This window comes from Lycium barbarum, chromosome 2 (assembly GCF_019175385.1).
Source record: "Lycium barbarum isolate Lr01 chromosome 2, ASM1917538v2, whole genome shotgun sequence".
Classification (NCBI taxonomy): domain Eukaryota; kingdom Viridiplantae; phylum Streptophyta; class Magnoliopsida; order Solanales; family Solanaceae; genus Lycium; species Lycium barbarum.
The window spans coordinates 4,033,381-4,056,134 of NC_083338.1; the positions used below are offsets into that span (position 1 = coordinate 4,033,381).

Genomic DNA, 22,754 nt, shown 5'->3' on the forward strand with positions numbered 1-22,754 from the left:
TTTAGTAAATAAAAGTCTATTATTAAGCTTTTAGACGAGAAGATCACACAATTCAAACATAGGTATTGTAGGATCATATATCTTCACGGCTTCTAATTTCAAACTTTTTTTTCTGCCTTTTCTAAGCACAAATAAGAAGTGCAAAACCACACAAGTAGATATAAAATGTAGTGTAGGGTGGAGGAACTAACAAAGCCCCATAAAGTAAAGACGCATTTTGTTGCAAACTAATAGTTGTTGTCCAGTGGGGGATGTTGTGGATAAATAAAATCCGTTCATCCTTAACCAAAGGTTTCGAATTTGAACCTTGAAAAGAGAATTTAGTAGGAGAAGAGAAACAACTAACGTAACATATTACAAACATTACTCCTCAAATCAGTTTTCTATTAACTCTCTTTTCTTTTGCTTAAGGAAAAATAGAATTAAAATAATAATTACGTATTTTCCCCATAAAATACGTATTGAGGCACAGCAAATTACACCTTGTTGCATTACATTTAAAGAAGACACCTTTTAATAGAATATTTACTAGTAGGATTCAGTGCACAAAACAGCCTGAAGAAAAATGTTACAGAGCAGTGACATTCATGCCTTAAATATTTGCTCTTCGCCCTTTCTCGTTATAGCTAAAATACAATACCACAAATGTGGAGATAGAATGTAGGGTGGTGACTACAACAGAAAACCCGTATCAGATTGCAGTTGTTAACTTGTTATGTGTATCCCAAAACAGCAGAGGAGGAAAACCAAATAGCCAAATAGAATCATCACTCAGGTTGAGGTTAGATTGAGTCACTGACAACACAGCTTGCACTGTGACTTTACAGGGCTTATGATCACCATTGGCAGAGTTTTCTCTTGAATTCTTGCAGCAAAACTGCTTTGACACTTTGGAAGAATGCTACTGGATTTCTTACAGCATACTGAATTCCGTTTGTCAAACTGCAAAGGCGTCCCAGAGTTTCTCTGCATTCTCAAATCAATGATATATCACAGAGGAACATAGTCCAAGCAGACCTCACTATAACAGTCACCTTTTTCTGTGGAACCCATCTTTCATGTTATGTTATATTACAGCTTCTCTATGACAGCATTTCACTATAACGACCACAAAATATGGGGACAAACAATGCTGTTATAGAAAGGTTTGACTGTAATATTGCTTAATAAGAAGCTGTTTCATCAGAAAAATTAGTCTCAATATGAGATGTGGTACTATGACATTTTGTCATAATCTGATGTACAGCACAGCATTGCCTTGGAAAATTTAGGCATTTATAAGAAAAATGATACGAATTCTAGACGGTTCACGTCCATTGTTAAATTGAGAAATGCCCTCTGAAACAACTATCCCACTTACCCGCTCAATTGGTGAATGTTGGCTTTTAGATGTCATCAAAGAAAATTGGATGATGATTGCATTGCCAATCTCTTTCTTTACCATGAACTCTGTCGAGTCTGCAGATGGATAACGATGTCAATGAATGATCATTCAGAGTGAAACATTCATTGTATAGAGCAAAGTGTACGACTTTAGCTAACCAGAAAAACAAAACGTTTGACTGGTTTTGATTAAATTTCCCAAGGATCCTCAGAGGGATAACTAAAATATCTGTAAAATAAAACCAAGCTATGGCGCATCCTTTTATTTTCTAACCAATTGCAACCCACAACTAAAAACATCTTTGTACATTTGAACATTTATCATCTTCAACATCTATCCGGTAACGTGAGATTGGTACTGATCGATAATTCATAATGTACAAAATCATACCCTAAATTATAAGCCTCGATTGTGGAAAAGCATCACAAAGGTTTTACCGAAACATGCTTAAGACTTTTGATTCATCCAAGTGAAAATTTTCTACTCTTGTAATCTATGCTGTTGACGGCCTTCTCAAGAAGAAAACGGATTGAACAAGAACGGTACTAGGTAGCAGAAAAGCAGACTTACCTCGGATATGCTATTCCAGGTTAGTGGTATTCCCAAGTGCTAATGGCTGCAGTCAGTCTATCATAAGCACTTCGAATTTTATGTTTCTCTTCAGTTGTCATCGTAATATCTTCAGAAGACTGCAAACACAAAATTATTACAAGCAATGCATGTCAAAATCAAGCCTAATACTGGAAGCATTAACATACAACTAGCGAAGTAGTCCCCTATCGCGTCTAGTTTCCCCTTTTCACTGACCAAGACCAATACACAAACTTCTATTCAACAATCCTTTTGTAATTACTTCTAAGCATACCATAAAGCAAGCATCATTACACAGATACATGAAGTAAATAGTTTCTCTTTTTCTTTTTCCGGAGGGCAAGGGGGGGAGTCAAACAGACATAGTAGACCTGAAAGAAAAAACTTTTTAACTCTTGAAAGCTTGAAGCGGCACCTTCATTTTTAAGATTTTCACTCATTTATCAATTTAAAGGGTTCAGAAGGGACAAGCTAGCAGCTCTTGAAATTATTATGCGAGGTAACAAATATTTATTAATTCCACGACTCTGACAAATTAGAACATATGGACAATAACCCTATTGAATAAATTAGAAATAAGTCGTACTATATGCAGGGTTCATACCTCTAGCGTGCGCATGCTTTCTAATATATTTCTAATCTCCGTTTTGCATGACAGAAGAAGTTTCTGCATCTTAATATCTCCATGCATAAGTAAGAGAACAGAGACTATCGAAAGAATTTTGCTGAAATGATCCTTTCCCAAGCCACCTTTCTGACGAGGCAAAAGTGATGAAACATTTCCTCTGATGAATGATTCCATCACTTTCAATATCTGATTTAACAGCATGTTGCTCCTATCGAATAGGAAAAAACACGGAAGGAGGTAATAACTCCTTGTCTGTCGAATCAATAATTTAGTAGACTCGTCATCTTCCTCTGTAATGTACTACAGCAAAAATTAAACACAATTGAAAAGCCATGAGTTGAGGTATTACAAGAAAATAATATTAAGTAGGTGTTTGGCGATAGATGCCATATATTTTTCACTTTATTTAGAATTTATGGGGCTTTTTTTTTTTTTGAAAAATTTGGGGTGGGGAAGGAGAAATAGGGAAGGGGATTACAATATGAGGAATCGAACCCTCACCAAAGTACCAACTGAACCGGGAATTTATGGAGTTGGAGTTGAAGATAGAGTTGTGTTTGGTTATACTTATTGCCAAGAATATTAGGAATTATGTTCATGTTTGAATGTACTTAAATACAACTTCAAAAGTGAAAAGTGAGTTGGAAAACAAGTTATAAGTTGTTTTCCAAATTTGAAATACAACTTCAAGTTCGATTTGGAATTTTCATGGCCATACACTGATTTATTGCCGCAAAAAGTGAATTTTTCTAATGGTCAAACAGGTCCTAAGAACAAAATTCCACCAAGCACGCAAATCAAAGCTCTGCGAGGATGCACTTTCCTTTTTTGTGATTTTTTTTTTTGTTGAGCTGGGGTGGGGGGAACCTCTATTCATTCGAGGTTAGAAGTTGGCATTCTTCTAAAATACAATTTAGAGGTAGAGACGTGATCTCAACACCATGAAAGATCAAGCGCCAAGTAATCAACAAAACATTGAACAGAAGTATAATGAACAGTTTATAAGGTTACATGAAATAACCAGTGATAAACGAAGGAGAGTTGATAAATACTTACATTCACAACATCTAACAAGTACTCCGGAAGAACCTCGCTTAGTCTATTGATAGTTTGTTCAGAAAGTCTAGTTGGTTTTGAGTCTAGTGTGATAAGCAATCTTATAAAACCATAAATGTTGTCTACTGGTCGTTTGTGAGACTGCAGAACAAATAAAACCAAGAGTTCAGTGGCTGGAGAAATATCATGATCAATTATCACAAAACAAAAACACCATATCAATACAGCAACTACTGTTAAACTCACTATCTCATCAAGAACAATTTTCTCCAGCATCTGTAAAACGAGCACATCATCTCCGATCTGTGACAAACAAGAACAAACAGCCCTAACAACTGATTTGAAGGTTCCACGATTTGACTTCCCTTCATGCTTATTAGGATAGATTTTCTCTGCAGAAAGCATCCAGGTTCCAGATTTAATATTTATAAACTATAGGTCATAGCAAAAGAACAAGTAACAAGGAGTCTGAAACAGAAATACTTTTACATCAAAAAAAGGAAAAAAGAAAAACAAATGCAAATTATTTAAGGACAAGTTCCTTGCCAGGGACTCTTATTTCACAGTCAGACTCAAATCTCAATACTTGCCGAAATTTTTGCAGTAATATTTTTATCAGTTTTTCCTATTGAATGTTTAATTATGCCTTTTAGTCCAATATCAGTATTATATACGAGATAACACACTGCCCTAACATTCGGGCCTCCGGATACCTGCTAGACTGCTGCTTCGCACTAGCACAAGTAATAGGTAACTCTTCCCAACAAGGCTTAGGCAAATGAGAGAAATTACCTAGTTTTTTTTGTCTCCGCTGGAATTTAAATCCTAATCCTGGTATCCAAGACTTACTTTATTGACTATCAGGCTACAGCCTTGGGTGCTATAGTTTATAATATCTGGAACATACTAGAATAGAGAAACACCAAAGCATGATTCAGAAGGTACCGGGATAAACTTGAAAGCGTGAAAGCAAAGTGATGAAGAAGCTAATGTAATCTGCAATCTGGATATGGCCAGCTTTGTAGGCTGAGTGTAGAACTTCTATGATTCGGGAAACGATAAATGGTTCCAACTCGTGACCTACATTAAAACAACAATGGACGAAATAATATCATGAGGATGACTGCTTATAATCATACAAGAGATAAGCAGCAAAGATGATATATATTTGTGCTTCCTCGATTATATTTTGTCTGGACATCTTTTGTAACTATACATGTAGATGCTAACCAAAGTATGCTCTCTCTAATAGCTTAGGCTTTTAGATGAGATGGTCACAGTACACACATCAAGCAATTCAACAATTTGAGCACCAATTAGTTCTGAAAAGGACCTTGATATTGCCATCTAGTTAAGAAGATAAAAATCATCGATGGCGAGGAGTTATACTTACATATGCAACATGAGGCTAAAGATTGAAGTAGCACCTTGTCCAAGAAAGAGACGTAATACAGGCAGCATACAGAGAGCTCCTGAATATCTCTAGGAAGCCTCATGAACGGACCTAATGTGCAAGAAAAAGGGATAGCATGTGAGACATTAATAATGTGAGATTCAGTAATATGAAAGAAATAAAAGTTGGAAATATTCAGGATGAATCTTTAGTACCATTGAGGTAGGTGCAGTAAAAATCTCGTATTATTATTATGTCTTCTTTTGCCAGTGGACAGTTCAAATTAGCAGCTTGTCCAACACGAAGCTGAAGACGTAACACAGCCTACAAGAGACAATTATTGTGGAGGCAAAAGATGACAGATGACAGTTTAGCTAAATATGAAAAACTTGAAGAGCAAATGGATATGCATATGCCATAAATTTCAGGTAGAGTAAGACCAGTATGGTGGTAGCTAAGTAGGTACCTTGGCATGTAATGGGTGTTTATCACCTAAGAGGACTAACAGCTCCGGAAGCTTCTTTATCCATGTAATTTGATGATTAGATATTTCAAGATTCTGCTCCTAAAATCACACAAAGTTCGACATTAGATTCAACGAAGAAGGCTAATCCAGTTACTCATCAAGATGGCTGCTAATACATGACTTTTCCCTTCAATTTCACTAATAACAGCAACCAGACAAAAGGAGTTCTACCTTCAATTAAAACAAGGAGTTATCGCGAATTAAAGATGTAAAGACTCCAAAAGCATGCTAGGAATATGAAAAAGGTGCATTCATTTGATAAAGAATCTTACAGGAAGGAGCATTTCCTCAACAGCAGAAAGGCAAGCCAATTTCATTGGGGACTCTGGACTGCATTTCTGAAAAACTGTCGTGAAAGCCTGCAATCAAGTGAAAATTTCAACTATAAGAATGGCAGGATTTAGCATATGAAAAACAAATCAAAAGGGGAGATCACAATCTTAGGGTCTAAATATAGTTGAAAAATAGAGGACATGCTAAAGGTTAAAGAATACGGACATATTCAAAATCAAACATTTTTTTCAATATCTCTAATATGTGATACTAAAACTGAAAATTTTAGGTTCTTCAAACTGCTTGACAAGAGTAAACCATAGATCAAAAAAAAAAATGAAGTTACTAAAAGACACTTGACTTAGAGTATAGGTTTTTCAGTTTGTTGTGCAAACCTGAAGGATACGAGACTTCCAAGCAACAGATACTTGCATAATGAGTTTTGGGATAAAAGCAACCAGTGGAATTAAATGCTTCTCATGATGTACTTTACCAGCCTCTCTGCCATTGTAAATCTGCAGGATGGTAGGTATTTTATTACAGCATAAAATCAGGACTAAGACACACATACTCATCTAGAGAGACAACTTGAATATACAATTAGAGAGATAATAAAACTGGAAAAAAAACAAAGCAAGAAGTTTTCAAAGATTAGATTTTTATCTCAAGCTCTACCCGTTGTGCATTAATTTTATTGCCAAAGCTAATTTATTTACTTTTCTTTTGTGAAGGGCTATTGTCAGAGGATTTACCTGGATTACGTTAGCAAAATGTTAGAAAACCAGGACTTAAATATCATTCTTCAACGTGAAACATTTTACTCTTTTGTTTTGAGAGAGGGAAAATTAAAACCAGCACATTGATTTAAGCAACAAAGGAGAAAAAGAGCAGAAAATTTTTCACCGGTCAGGCAGGTATGCTGCAGAGACCAAGCGAACATCGAAAAAACAATGACACTCACTAATTACTACTTCTCATGCTCTTAACAGGAATTGCTTCTCAGCAAGTTCAGTTTTTACCTGAAGACCTCTAAAATTACACTTGTTAACCTTGAAGCAAGATTTCTATCTATGGTTCTCTGCATATTGAGAAAGGGCTTACTTATACTATTGGGCTCTGACCATGTAAAAACTCCTATTAGTCTTTGGGAACCAAATCACCCAGATCCTGATTGAGCATTAAAGGTAGCCACCATGCTTGACAAGATAAAAGGCTCAGATGATTTTTCTTATGGGAAAGGCATAAGTGTCCCATCAGATTTGTCTTGTATTTTCAATCACACTTGTACTTCGCGGAGATCCTATTACCATACCCCTCCCCCCCCCCCCCCCAAAAGACTTTTTTGGAGTGGCTTAAATACCATTCTAAAATAGGACGACCAAATTTTCAGGGCACGGTGAAATATACACGGGCTGGCAAGTTCAGCAATGACATTCCTATTTTACTTTTTCACCTTTCACTGAAAGTTCTTAAAATTATACAGGTACACAGCTTTGAAGTACCAAGCTATCTTTCAATCAATCAATTGACTAAGCCTCAATAACAAGCTAAGGAGCCATTTGGACATGATTTGAAATCATGTTTGGACATGTAAATTGGATATCTTAAGTTGTATTTTCTATTATAGAATAAAAACCCCACAAGTTGTGAAAACTATCAAAACAATCCCAATTCTTATACAATCTTACCAAATGAGCAAGTCATAGGAGCAAGTCATAGTTCACAACAAAATTAATACGCTACTAGAAGGCCTTTATAAAAAAAACATCAACTGATCAAACTTTAGTTCAATAAAAATGAAAAATTTAACATGAATAGTAATGTAACTACTCTTTAATATAATCCTCTCACATGGTAGACATAAATAAAGGTTGGTGGAAGTTAATGAGGTTGGTAAATGGTTGGTGGGAGTAATTGTTAAAAATATTTACCAACTTATGGGTCTTTTTTTATAAAATATAAACTTATGGGTCAAGTTTTATATTTAAAATTTTTGAAACCATGGTTTGAAACCATGAGATGAAATGCATGTCCAAACGCTGGTTTCATCTCATGGTTTCAAACCGCATGTCCAAACGCCTACTAATTGAGGTAGGCGATATGAATCCTCTATATATTCCACTCTGTTCGAGCCCACTGATTCTAATATTTATAAGTAATTTGTCTTTTGAAGCAAATTATGATTCCTTTAAAACTAGAGTTTCTCTAGAAATCTCAGACTTGTCCTTGAACCTAATTTAAGTGCACAGCAAACGACTAAATCTTAATCCACACTAGCTGGTCCTTTCTCATGGATTTTTTGCTTCAAATGTTTTTCTATAAGCTAAATTCACATCGACTCCTGGAGATTGTAGGCTTTTTGTTATGTGTTCTGTCGGTCTTGATTCACTTATGCCCTGCTCATCTGCCCCGTCTCTGGAATCTACGAGCTGTCCAAAGTCTAACGAATTGGAACACCATTTTCGTAACCCCGTATTAACATTATTGTATTCTAGTTCTCTAATTTAACTCCCAGGTACCTATTTCTCTAAACTAAGTAAAAGATATGGCATACTTCTCAGTCATAGGCACAAAAATTACAAACAGCTCAACTTAATATTTTTTGTGCTGAATTTACATAACTTCCGTGTCACAAACCTTTTCATCAGATAGAGAACTCTCGATGAACTCCAGAAATCTTTCCAACAATGCAGGGGATAATTCAGATCCATAACTTAGTCGCAAAAATATTTCTGTAATTACAATATTCAGCATGAAATATCGACCGTCCTGCAATATGCGGGAAAAAAAAAAGATAGAACAATCAGAGAAAAATTACTTCCATTGAAAAGGGACAAAAAGGAGAAGGAAAATGAGTTGCTACAAGTGTTAGTTCCAGCACTGTGTAAAGGGCAGGGTTGATTTGAATGAAAGGGAGGAAAACCCTCAACCTTTAGCAATCAGTAAAACGGAGAGGAAATTAACCAAATAGGCCCTGAGAAAAGTATCTCAAACTTTGGAAAGTTCTCGGGAGTTTAATCTGAAGGAATGGAGTATGAAGCTATTGAACTCTTACTTGACAATTGACATAGAACAAGAGTCGAGGAGATGCAGTTGTAGTAAGTGTTGACACAACAGGGTGGGAAAAGGAGAGGGCAACATAATTGTGTAAGTATGAAGGAATAGGGAGATAGGAAGGGGAAGGCATGTGGAGGAGGAGAAAATGTGTGTGTGGGTGGGGGGGGGGGGGGGGGATTGGGGGTTGGGAGGGTAGTTATAAGAGGAATATGTAGGGATTATCTCTATGGCGATTTGTAAAATGGTGTAATCCCAATATTACTAGTACACGTATTCTCATACCACATTCCTTCCCGCACAAAATAATAGCATAGATACCCCAGAGCGACATGGATGAAGAAAAAAAATATCAATAAAAATTGTACCTTCTCTGACAAGCAATCAACCGGACCCAAGGGAAACTCATCCCATAACTTTTTTAAAGTGACTGCTGATATACGTTGGAAGTTGTCTTGATTTTTGCCAGATGCATGACCAAAAAACCTGACCACAAGATCAATGCTTTGAAGTAAGGACAACATACAATCGAAGGATTGTGCATCTACATGGCCCATGGAGTGGATTAATGGACTAAAGTCTAGGAAGCAGCTAACTAGAACGGGTAAGAGATCAGTCAATTTGTTGACAACACCAGAAAGACCTGCAAAACAAATGACATCTGGATTCAGATTCAGCAACTCTCGAAAAATAAGAGCCATGAGAAAGTCATAACGGAAGCAGCTAGCAGCTATATCCCATCATGCGACAGGATCCAAACTCGTGAAGTGCACCTAGCCCGCATGCTCAACACTCTTACCACTAGATAAATGCCCTGGGAACTATGTAGTGGAGTTACTACTAGGAGCATGCTTTGCTTATTTTGGTCAATGGAAGAACAATAACCCATAATTGATACCACGTTTATTAGATGTTTAACACAATTAAGGAGACCATCTAAGCTTTTGGCTAAGATATTATGTGATTGTGCATCTAGAGGATAAAGCTGTTACCAATGCCCTAATGGTTGGTAAAAGCACTTAAGGTTTCATCAAAGTATCAGTTGCAATTAAGTACACGAGGGGTATATTTATAACCATTACAAGGATTTATTGTAAGCAACCCTGCTCTCTGAAATGAAAGGAGATCTGGAAGTTCAATTCAACATCAAGTCTTACCAGTAGATTTATCAGACAGATCAAGGTCAAAAGCATGCAAGCTAGCCCAAGTTGCATCCTGTAAAAATGAAAGAGTAAGCATTAAATGGGAAGAAGCTTACAAGGAAAGTAATTGGAAGCCCAGCACAGAACAATTTTGGCTGTAATTAAGGGCAAATTGCAGTATATCAACCACTAGCTGACAGAACCACCTAACCATCCCACCCCTAAACAAACAAGAAGGAAATACCAAAAAATAAGGTAACATGCACACCATAGGAAGTTAATCACAAGGGTCCACTCTTGCATGACATTGGGCAGGGGGATTTTCTGAATTTGCAAGGGCAAATAAAGCGAATAGGCCGGTTATCAATCTTGTATCGTATACCATGATGGCGACTTAGAACATACATTCCAAATTTTACAGTATTCTTTTCAATATATTAGGTCACTACGTATCTTTACCTATAAAATGGAAAACAAAGATGGTAAGTTCGCCTCTCTTCTCTGATTTCAAGTGTCATCCTAGAGATTATTCAAAGGAACGCCAAGTTACTGGCTTGGACGATTAGCTAAAATCCTCCATAGCACTTACTCATGGATCCTAGAAAACTAACAAAACATGCTTTTGTTCGATCATAGAAGATAAAACTTAACAGAAACTGAACAGGAGATAAGACATAAGTGTAGTAGCACCATTAGAGCCAGACATGTCAACTTTTCTGATTTATGGCAAAATTATACATTGCAGACTTTCTTGACTACCAAAACAAATTATTTCCTCAGATTAGCATACAAAAATAACTTCCTGCAACTAGCACAGAACCGTAGAACTTCAAAAAAAAAAGAATACGCTTGAGTATGATGAGGGCACAATTAACAAGATAGTACATTGTAACTTAAGGAGTCGCCTTCTTTCTGATCACTACATGGTAATAGTAACAAGCAGCGAACCAACCCAGCAAGGGCAGTCTTTAGCCTGCCCTTGTCTTGCAAGTAAAATTTGTTCTTCTGCAGAATGTCCTCGTAGTTCTGGAGAATCTGTAAAAATAAAAAGCTTATTGAGAAAAAATCTCCATCACGACGTTTAAGACAATAAACCCTAACAGAATAAACAGAAATGAAATACAATAAAATGCTACATAAAGATCTGACATCAGACACAATGGTGCATGAAGAAGATTGAAAGACATAGCAAAAGAAGAGTTATAAAACAAAACACCACTATACAGCAAGAGCAATTTCATCATTTTAAAGACAACGAAGAAAGCTGATCTGCAACAACCTAGGAGCTCCTAGATGGGTGTTTATTTTACAGTTGGCCATACATGGAAGATTGACCGCAAAAGATAGATCAGCCAAGTGGGGAATTACTGTTGACGAGACCTGTGTGTTATGCAATGCACATGATGAGAACTTGGACCATCTTTTCTTCACCTGTTGTTATGCTGCTACAATCTGGAATAAACTGCTGTCTCGGCAGGGAATTCCTTGAAGGGCTATGAGATGGCAAAATGAGATCCAATGGATGATTCACCAAGCAAAAGGGAGAAGTCCAGGGCTGATGTATATAGAATAGCCATAGCTTGCTGTGTTTATTTTATTTAGCAGGAAAGGAACTACAGAATCTTTCAGCACAAGCTTAGATAAGCTGATAGCCTCACTAAACTGATTATACAGGAGTTGTTCTGCAGGGAAGTATCAAGAATAGGTTGACTAGAAGACTTGAGATGCTTAATTACTATCCACAGATTGCAAGTAGTGACTTAATTATGTCTGAAGAGGTAGTGAATGTATTGTTTTTGGAGTGGAAAGAAGTGCCTGGGATAGGAGTAGCTCTAGAGACTGAGTGTGGGATGCCCAGCTTAGCATTCTTTTGTCAGTTTGTTTTTCTCTTGACCTGTAAATGTTTACTTGGTAATATAAAGCAATTTAGTTACCAAACAAAAAAAAAAAAAAAAGACAATGGGATGAGAAAAACAGAAGCAAGACTCTTCTTCTCTGATAAGTAACCTAAATATGGTTCTATTTAAGCACATTATCAAAGTTTACATCACACATCTGAACTTGGCATTTTCTAAAATGTATCAGTCAAAGAAAATAAAGCTAAAGGTTTTTTTTTAAATCAAGTATAGATAGAGAATTACCATCAGCAACTGAAAACAGTGCCAAAAATAAAAATCAAGTTGAAAATTGGAGCAATATTAAAACTTTCCACAACGAAAAATCTATGTATTTACCTTTTCAGCATACAGCAAAAAGCAAGACGGAAAATACTGGATCAAGAGGTCAAAAAATTTGAAAGCCATCAACCGCACTTCAATAGCCATGTGTGTCATTGCATTAAATATATATGTCATCATCAAGGAATTAATTGGCCCCTTACTATCCTGCAACACAAACAAATAGTGTCAGCCCTCTTTTTATAGGTGAAACATAGTTCAACGTCCTGAAGAATTCAAACAACCAACATTCATGATCACAGCCAAAATCTTAAAGAGAATATAAGCAGATATAGCATAAAACAAAACAAGGCATTCAAAGGAAGGAATGGAACTAACAGTAAAAACTGAAGGCAATAGACACAAACTCTAGCTTTTCTTAAAATTTCACCCATGAGGAAATATACATTTTTATTGCTTCAGTGATAGCAGCCTAGTGACCAAAACAGCAAAACAGTTGGTGACCACGCCTTGGCATACTTTGAAAGAGTGCTGGGTCACCAAACGATCAAATAAAACGTAGTAATTATTCTTCCAAAAATACATCCCTAGGGACCTCTGACATATTGAACTTTATGTGGTAAGACTGAGCCCCCCACCCAACACCACCACCCTTGAGATAGAGAAGAAAGCCTTCTCGAATGTTATACGTGAAGGAGAGGTAATATGACAGCAGTATCATATACTCTTTGCCATTATTCCATTGACGAAAATATAGAGAACTTACGTAGAGGACAGCTCGTGAAACAAGCAAATATAGTGTTACGAAATGTTAAGCACTACAAGCATTTTGTGAACAGAATTGTCAAAGGGTACTCGATGTAGATGGGAGTTTAACTCTTGAGAAATGGGCAACATGCATTCTCGAGAGACGAACATTTGACGAGTACACCAGCTATGATTCGTCAGGCTTTTTTTGTTACTTTGAAGATCTGACCGGAATATTGAAGTGTGTTTCTTCCACTTAATATTAAAGCGGTGCGTGTAGAGAAGAAGAGGGAATGATTAGAGGTCATTCGGGAAGAAAATTAACACAATTTTTAACCTTATCCAAAAAATGTTAAAAAGGTGCGGGGGCGGGGAAATTAGTTGTTAATACAAATAACAACATACCCAGTGTATTCCCACAAGTGGGGTCTGGGGTAGTTGTTAATGTCACTTAATAAACCTAGAAAAATAAGTAAAGCAGGTACAGCAAGAAAAACAGTAGTCACTTAAGTGGATTGTAGAGCATGCCACCTACTCCAGGTGATGAATAAGTTTTATGGAAAGTGTAACAGAAAGAGGCTTGCAAGTGTAAAAGTAGTACGCATACAGGATGCACTTTTACTCCTAGAAACCATGCCAGCTGCTAAAGGAGGATTGGAAGAAAAAGGTTTACAAACCTACCTCTTTACAGCCAGGAAAAATAACTGACTTGAGAAGTTGATAGAGTGATTCACGGACCAACTTATCATCATCACTGATACGTTCCCGTAGTTTCTCAATAACAGCAAGTTTATGCAGTTTCAATTCGGCTGGGAATTTAAGAAGAACGTCTCTAATTCCGATTAATGCATCTGAAATTTGAAAGAGATTGAACATGTTTAAGCACCACATTATACCATTGATTACAAAGACGAGAAATAAGGCATAAAAGCAACATGGCAAATGTTTTGGAATCTCACAATACTTGCCCTACTTAAGAAGGAAAAAAACGTTTGCACTACTCAATAAATGATGTTTGCAAGAAACCTAATCTTTTCTTCATTGCCCTACTTAAGAAGGAAAAAAAAGTTTGCACTACTCAATATATGATGTTTGCAGGAAACCTAAATTTTTTTTCAATCAACACAAAGTAAATTTAAACTAGTGAAATGGTAGCTCTAGAAAATGACAAGTTCATCTTCTTTAATCATATTACTACCACTTGAAAGTTTCTTTTCCAAATGGAAACCAAAAGAAAAACAGAAAACCAAAAAGAGAAAAAAGCAAAAAAGAAGAAAAGGAGAATACAAGTGCCAAAAGGTATACTTCAACATATAAGTAGCAAACAGATACAACATTAAATGGCGCAGTTTATACTATATATGAAAATACAAAGTTTTTCTGAGTTTTTCTGGAACAATTTTCTCGTAGCTTTTATCTCTCCTCCTCGGGAGCCACCCGAAAGGAGAATTGATCATACGCCCAACTGATTGCTTTGTTCCTCTTTTTTTTTTTTTTTTGAAAGACAAACAAAAATTAGAAAGGTGAAGTGTGACAGTTCATTTTTTTCACTTTCTCTGCTCTTTACTATGTAACAAACTGCACGAAATGCAGATCATTGTCCCCAACAAGCAATAGTCTTAACAAGTTTGTACCTTTACGAACTTTCGCATTGTGATGACTTGTTTGCTGAAGAAGCTCTTTCAAGGTTAAACCTTTCTTGCTCACAGCTAAACCAGCCTTCTCCGAAGCTATACTTTGCTCAGGTAGGATAATTGCTGTAATTAAATCATCAATAAAATACTTTAATCGTCAATTCTCTTCTACCGCAGAGACAGCTTCATTACACCAATGGAAACCAAAATGGTTCAAGCATTAACTTAGGTCCTGTTTGATGGATAATTATCAATTTTTCCCGGAATTTTACTCTGGAATCGTCTTTGATGTTACAATTTTCTGAAATTTGAAAACCTGCTTTCACATTTTTCACTCCAAATCAGTCACAAATATTCAACATTTTCCAAGTTCTATTCATGTCCAAACACGACTTCAGTTTCCAAATACCATTTTTCAACTTTTTTCCAAATACTACTTTTTTTCAAATTTCACATTTTTTATGTCCAAACGCTCACTTAATACAAGAAAAAAAAATGTGGTCCAAACTCCAAACAGGCAATTGCAAAAAAGAGGTCATCCATTTTACCACTCTTTTAACCTGTTGCAACAATATAAACTATATATCCACAATACATAGGCAAAATACAACAAAAACAATTTCACCATATGTTTTACCTTTGGATTTAATTTCAGTGTTGGTGGCATTCTGGGACGGAAAAGATTTGTGCTTTATTTGATAAAAGTAGTATTTGTTTGGGATCTTTGCACAAATAACCGGACGGATTCCCTCTTTACATACGATATACATAGATTATACACTGGTTTCAAGTGATTATACACTTAAGATACATGAATTTTACATATATTATACATAACAAACAGGCAATTGCAGAAAAAGGGGTCATCCATTTTACCACTCTTTTTAACCTGTTGCAACAATAGAACTTATATACACACAATACATAGGCAAAACACAGCTAAACAATTTCACCATATCTTTTTACCTTTGGATTTGATTTCAGTAATGGTGGCATTCTGTGGTAGAGGCAATTTTCTTCCAATCTTCCTTCTTAAAGAATATGTCTACTGGGAGAAAATATTTACACCACGTAGCCCATTTAGCCCATATTTGTGTACAAACACCTTTTATACACTATTATTTATACACTTTCATACAAGATTAATACATTATGTATAATGTTTTCCCCGAGGTATAATGTTGTATAACATAGTATATTGGGCTACGGGGCGTAATATTTTATGTTGGGGTGTATATTTTTGAAAATTTACCCTCTTTTTAACCTGTTGCAACAATAGAAACTATATACACACACACATTTACATAGTCAAAACACAGCTAAACTATTTCACAATATTTTTACCTTTGGATTTGATTTCAGTGTTTGTAGCATTCTGTGGTGGAGGCAATTTTCTTCCAATCTTCCTTCTTATTTTCTGCAAAAAAAAAAAAAAAAAAAAAAAAATGAATTCCCAGTTCAATAAAAATCAAGAATGGATTGAAAATAATTTCAAGATTCTATTGAAAAATATTATTACTTTGAAATCAACACCACGTTTTTGTTGCTTCTTCTTGGATGGAGCTTTAGTTTTCACCATTGTTTTGGAAGTAGGGTTTATCTTAAGGTTTAGCAGGTGTGTATATATGGAGAAGAAAAGAGATACTAATTGCACATAAAGCACCTTTATATTTGCCTCAAAAATAAATAATATTCCCTCCGTCCCGTAATAAATATCACCTTACCAAAATCAAAACATATTAAAAAACCAATAATACAATATAAAGTTTACTAAATTACCCTTATATAATAAAAATAAATTACTTTTATAAACATGCACAAGAAGTAAACCTTTTGACATTGAGAATCCAATAATAGTAAATTACTATATGGTTTTTTTAATCATCATGTAAATGTTACTTTATTGTCTAAGAATAAAATTAGAAAAAATTAGTCAATTTATATCTTGATTTTCTAAGGTGACGGGACAAAAATATTTAATTAAGATGACACTTATTATGGGACGAAAGGAGTATGTCCTATCAATTAGTACAGGCAAAGGGTTAAGTTCACTAATGGGATCCATAGAGATTTTTTATGGTCTTTTGATTTTTTGGCTCCGCTTAATAAATTTCAGAAAAATAATCTTTACATCAAAAAATTAGCTAGGTAAAGCTTTTGTTTCCCATTAGACATATGTATATAGACATAAATTAGTTTTTACTTGTAAGACGGAAGTTCAAGGTATTTTAAGACAGTAAACTGTTCAATTGACCATAAGCTCTACTTTATAGGATAAAAACTACAACTTATGTCTGATGGAGAACAAAAAAATTCCCATCGAATTTTTTCAAGTTCAGGTAATTTAAAAAAAAAAATATTAAGTGGGGAAACAAAATTCAAGACCCAACACTTTTGGAAAACCATGCATCATTTCTTGTTGGGAGTGATTGTTTCATTTCTGGTTAAATATGTGCTTAGCCCAACTAACCCGCTTCAGAATAGCGTCTAACCAAAATTAAAAAAAAAAAAAAAAAAAAGGCATTGAGGTGCACGAAGCTCTCGCTATGTGCGGGGTTCGGGGTAAGGTCGAACCACAAGAGTGACATAGTCTTATCCTATATTTCTGCAAGAGGTTGTTTTCACAGTTCGAACCCGGGACCTCCTGGTCACATGTGAATATCGCCTAACTATCATGGTAAAATTGCACAAATTGCCTTTCAAAGGGGCTGGTCTTTATTTTTGTCCTTTAGCAAGCGAAATTATGCCTAGTAAGGTCGTAATTCTTTAACAGCATAACTTGTGCGATATTAAGATGCAACAATATAAAGCTATGAGCCACAAAAAAAAAAATTGTTACAAGGATAAAAAAACCAAGACCATCACAATATAGTGGTAAAGTGCCAATAGCCCACACCGATCATGGACTGTCAAAAGAAGCATAACTAGCATAAAGGGCTTAAATAGCACCAACTCTAGAGTGGAAGAGCCCAATGGGCTTAAACAGCACTCACAAAACATGTTTGAAATATGGCATTTTCCTTTTATAAAGAATTACTAGCTGCTTATCCAATCATTTAAATTAAAAATAGCCAACGCATTTATAGATATATATGTATAACTAGTTATGGCAGGCCCGTGCTAAGTCCGGGCCCAAACTCAAAATATAAAAATTTATCACACTTTTTTCAGCAGACAAAACTATAGACATAAAACAATATGAGCTTAACCCGCAAGGATTTTGAGTAAACATTCTAAAAAAGTTACTATTTCTTTTTTAGAAGGTAAACAACTATTATGCCTTATTACCGTTACCTAATGCTACAGCAATCGTCAAAAGAGACAATTCCATTGCACAATTTCTCATTTATCCCATTAAAAAGGAAACTACAAAATTCATGATGATAGCTATGGTATCTACTTCGAAAGTATATCTATCTACACTGGTTGAGTTACTGTACTTTCACTATTAGTTATATTACTTGAATTGTGTGAAGAACAAAATACAAACGGGTTAAAGGTTTGGAAAACATCCTCCCCGGGTCACTTTTATATGGATCCAGTTAACTTACAAAGTCACTACTTGTATACAATTTTTTTTTTACAAGTGTACAACAATCATATACTCATTGTAGTCCCACAAGTGGGTAGTTATATGAAAGCAAAATTTTCATTCCACTCCTTTAATATTTTAACTTCCATTTTGATGAAATTATTTACTTCAAATCAAATGTGGAGCCAGAATTTGACATTTATAACTTATGTATCCTAATTTTCTGAAGTTATTTAATTCTAAATAAATAATCTATACATAGTTAATGAACTTTTAAGACAAATACATAATTTAACTTGTGCAGTGGATGGAACTGCTCCTCTCTTAATTAGGGATTAGGGGTTCGAACATGGATATGGAAAAAATCTTTGGAGGAAGCGCTCCCCCCGTATAGGCGCGATACAATGCGAATTATCTGGATTAATTGGGCTCAAATGCGGATATCGAGCACCAACCAGAAAACCAAAGAACATGACAAATGAGGTAGGAGGTTCGATAGCTTTTCAAAAGTAGACCTTAAAAACAAAAAACAAAAAAATTGACTTAAATAAATAAGATTAAGACCTAAAAGTAATTAATTAAATTTTTTAAAAAAAATTTGGAAATTATTGTGAGGACTACAAAAGTCCCCAGGTTCGATAGCTTTTGAAAAGTAGACCTTAAAAACAAAAAACAAAAAACAAAAAAATTGACTTAAATAAATAAAATTAGGACCTAAAAGTAATTAATTAAAAAGTTTTTAAAAAATTGGGAAATTATTGTGAAGACTACAAAAGTCCCCACATTTGCTCTTATATATAATAGTAACTAGTTTAAGCAGGCCCGTGCTTAGCCCGGGCCCAAACTTAAAATTTAAAAGTTCTAAATTTAGTTATTGTATAATTTGAATCATACTTTTATTTCGGATAATAGATTTATGGTAGTAGCGTGTTAATCATGTCTTGTCGATAAGTTCTCATAAGAATCAAAGTTTTTTAGTCACATAATTAGATAATCTTTAAAAGTGATTTTTTTTAGTAAGAAGCAAGTTTGGAAGAGAATTAGTAAATAATAAAGGGACACACGTGATTCGATATACTACAAAGTAAAAATATTTACAAGTAAATAATTATAACTGATCGAAGATCATAAATTAGGAACATTTGGCATTTCTATAAATTTGTGAGCATATAATTTCTTTAGCTATGGAAGAAATAGATTTCTTTTAAACTATGTAATATTTAAGTACACATGTATTAAAAAAATTTAAAAAATTATGATACCTCAAACAACGTCAGAAAAAAGTAAGTTAATTTTGTTAAACATGAGATAAATAACTCATCAATTATATACCAACACAATTTCCCAAGAAAAAGATTTGAATCCCAAGGTTCTTATAAAAAATGAATAATAAATAAGTTAGCCAATGATATTTAATATAAAGATCAAATTTCTTGTTAAATTCTAAAAGCCTCACGTTAAACAATTGAAGATTCTATAAGCTGTTAAGCAGAGAACTTTCATTGTTCTTCGGTGCAATACTGTACATGCTTTACTTAGGGTAACACCAAATATGCATATTGTATTATCCCATTTTTAAATAGTTACAACATGTTAAAAAAAAGGTAGCTAATTATATTGTCTGTTTCTGCTTCTCATTTTTCGAGAACATCAATTTAGAACATTATACCTTATTTGATATTTTCAAAATTAAAAAAATACTACACAAAAACAAGATGCGGAGAATTTAAAAATAATTTCATAATGCACTGGGTGAAATGTATCATCTACAGAGTAATGTTAAAAGTTTTGTATAGTGACGTGTGAAATCTTCACAATTCACAAATTATAAGTATTTCTAAAGGGCCGGAAAGTTTTAAAACTTTTATCAAATTGAATAATGGCAATTAAGTAATAAATAACCAAAGTAGGGGTAATATTGAGGCATATAAAGATGCACTATAGCGCATAGCCGCATATGATTTCACCTGGAAACAATTAGTTTGAGGGATTTGGTATTATCGAAAAAGGGCTTCAAAGTGTCTCTATTTACACCAACACACCTTAGTAGTTTGAAGCAATAAAGGGGAGAGATAGGGGTAAATTTAGAAGATGGAGCTTTTTCGGTTGGGGAGCCTAGTTACAATCTAACTTGAGGACGACAAAAATTGTTCGATCATCCCTTATTACATATAGTAATATGGATATAACTGTGTGTATTCAATGTAAATTTGTATATGCCGGCTAGAAAAAATAAACAATAAATTCGACCTGCTATTTGTGTTAAGATCTCATTTCTTATTGAGGGAAATTTTCTTCAATAGAGGGTGAAGTTCGACAACCTACTTAAAATACTATACCTAATGACATTAGAAATTGATGGGCCTGAACTTTTGAACCCCATTTGTTCATGGATAAACCGTTATAGGTCCATAAGCAAAACTTGTTGACCATGCAGTTTTGACGGTAAGCAGGGTAAAAAAGTTCAAAACCACCAACTCCAAGATCATTTTTGTAAATCACTCCTTACCATTTGATTCGAAGAAAAAAAAAAGTGATTTTCTTCATATACAAATAATAAATGATAGTATGATTTATTCTATCTTTAGATTAAGAAGTCTGTTCCTGGTACAGAACTTGGAATATACTAATGTTGACTAATTTCATATGAAGTTGTTTCAATGGGTAAACGAGTCAGTCAAATAATTTAAAAGCTACATTTCAAATGGCCAATTTGTAATTTGTTTTATAAATGTTGTCGTTGAAAATGTGTCATGGCTTCAATTTCTTTTTCTTTTCATGAGAGGGGAATGACACCGTCATACCGATAAAATTAGGTACGTTTGGTATGATAAAAACGTTAATTTTTTATGAGCAAAAAATTCAAGCAAAAATATTTATTTGAGAAATTCTTTTGCATTTTCGGGATTTTGAAAGATAAAACTAGGTAAGTTATGCTAATTGTGTAATGTGGGGATCATAGGATAGGCGTATAGTGCTCTGATGATGATTTTACATCATTAAATTATTTACATGTCGATCGAACCAAGTGATATTGAGCAAGATTAAAATATTCGTTCAGTAAAATCACTTACTTTATCAATGATTTAAGTCTTTGCCTAAGATACTTTTCTATTCCAATACGTTAATATGATAATACCGGAAAGATTTTAAATTTTATGTCCATGATGTAATTTTTTTTCACATGATCATCTTACTTATAAAGTAATCATACGTAACTATATGATAAACATTTGTTGGTAACTTGATTAAAATGATAACTAATCTGATACAATAGAGTATGGTATAAAAAAAAATTACAATGTTTTCTGTTTCTTATCAGGGGATTCTACAACACAGGAAAATGAGACAATTGGTTTATAAGTTGTTAACCTGTCCAATTAACTAAAATATCAGATTTCACAACTTGTTTGCAAGTGAGTCATCTAAGTTTGTCTGTTAAATTGTGATTGATGCAACAAAAAGTCAAATATGATTAACGTCCTTTTTTTTTAGTCGACATTTGATGTCCGCTTTAGAATCTAATTTATTTGAATTGCGTCCAGAATTTCACTTTAAGATAATACTCTTCCCAATGAAGACGATTTCATCGTAAGAATAAAGGAGCTTGTATCACTCCCAACTCCACCACAACTTATATAAATTAATTATGGCAAATAGTGACGCTGAGAGAACTGAAAATGACTGAATCTTTTCCTTATTCACTGGATTTTTCTTGTTTTTCATAGTAAGCGAAAATTGCAGTAAACCAACCAATCATTCCTCGTAACTTGGAGCAAAAGGATTAAAAATATCACCAGTCACTATTGGTCCAAACAACAATTTTCATCACTTGTGTGGATAAGATTTTCCAATATTTCATCTTTCTAGTTGTGTTTTATAAGTGGGGTTTGAAAATTCAGATAGTGACTGGAACTTTTTTTAGAAAGAATAATGACGTAGAAAAATGTTCAAATTTCTATACACAAAATGAGTTTACATTATTTTCACTTTTGGTCACTTCCATCAATTGCTTCCAACTTGCTCAATATACCTATTAGTACTATATTTCAAATATTTTGCTTATATTCTCGTGTGGGCTTGTATGTACTTCGAGACTAGCTAAATCACATTTTTAACTTATAATGAAAGCCTTCGACTTGTTAAATACTCCATCAACATTGCATTTTAATTTTTAACATTAGTATCAACTTTACAATTTGGCTTGGTACAAAATATCCATTCCAAGACAGAAGACACTTTCATAGATTGAGCAGACAAGGGCTTTTGCTTTTTGTTAGTATAAAGTATTCCCACAATCTTTCCATAATTCTACTCCAAGTATTGACTAGACCCACTGTGTCTCTGAGCATTGTCTTCTAAAGCTAGACATAATTAGAAATAATTATGTGTATTTTTATTTTATTGAATTTTATATCTTCATTTTTAAAGATTCATCATGATTAGTTGTACATTGGTTGTCACTTGTCAGCCTACGCAACTGTCTTCCTCCTCCCGTCCTCCGTATGTTGAAGATGTAAATGAGTTTAAATGAAGAATACGATTCATATAGCCGACTTCAACTTAATGAGAATGAGGCATATCATTGTTGTTTTTCTATATTTTCATTTGTATTAG

At 34.4% G+C, this 22,754-nt stretch overlaps 1 protein-coding gene across 3 annotated transcripts; it reads right to left on the reverse strand.

The window, feature by feature from the left end:
• Window positions 1–352: 352 nt before the first annotated feature.
• On the reverse strand, window positions 353–16,272 carry LOC132625915 (uncharacterized). 3 transcript variants are annotated; one of them, XR_009577024.1, is made up of 21 exons: window positions 16,125–16,272; window positions 15,950–16,022; window positions 14,606–14,728; window positions 13,653–13,822; window positions 12,282–12,431; window positions 10,933–11,082; window positions 10,063–10,120; window positions 9,274–9,548; window positions 8,489–8,620; window positions 6,247–6,366; window positions 5,851–5,937; window positions 5,519–5,617; window positions 5,268–5,376; window positions 5,053–5,163; window positions 4,605–4,739; window positions 3,906–4,051; window positions 3,660–3,800; window positions 2,580–2,903; window positions 1,955–2,073; window positions 1,361–1,458; window positions 353–966 (listed from the first exon to the last, which is right to left on the reverse strand). XR_009577024.1 is itself a non-coding variant. In XM_060340551.1 (20 exons), exons 1-19 carry the CDS (start codon window positions 16,182–16,184, stop codon window positions 1,975–1,977), a joined length of 2,556 nt encoding a protein of 851 aa, XP_060196534.1. In that variant the 5' UTR covers window positions 16,185–16,272; the 3' UTR covers window positions 353–1,458; window positions 1,955–1,974. The 3 variants fall into 3 exon arrangements, 2 of the variants coding, with proteins under 2 accessions (XP_060196534.1, XP_060196533.1); XM_060340551.1 differs by having other exon boundaries at window positions 353–1,458; window positions 5,519–5,611; XM_060340550.1 differs by having other exon boundaries at window positions 353–1,458.
• Window positions 16,273–22,754: the final 6,482 nt, after the last annotated feature.

Excerpts from the sequence above, each read along its gene's own strand:
- LOC132625915 (XM_060340550.1), bottom strand. The coding sequence starts at position 16,184 with ATGGTGAAAACTAAAGCTCCATCCAAGAAGAAGCAACAAAAACGTGGT. Across the intron at positions 5,377-5,518 it reads AACACCCATTACATGCCAAG|GCTGTGTTACGTCTTCAGCT; the intron begins GTACCTACTTAG and ends TGTCTCTTGTAG. Across the intron at positions 2,904-3,659 it reads ACTTGTTAGATGTTGTGAAT|TACATTACAGAGGAAGATGA; the intron begins GTAAGTATTTAT and ends TTTTTGCTGTAG.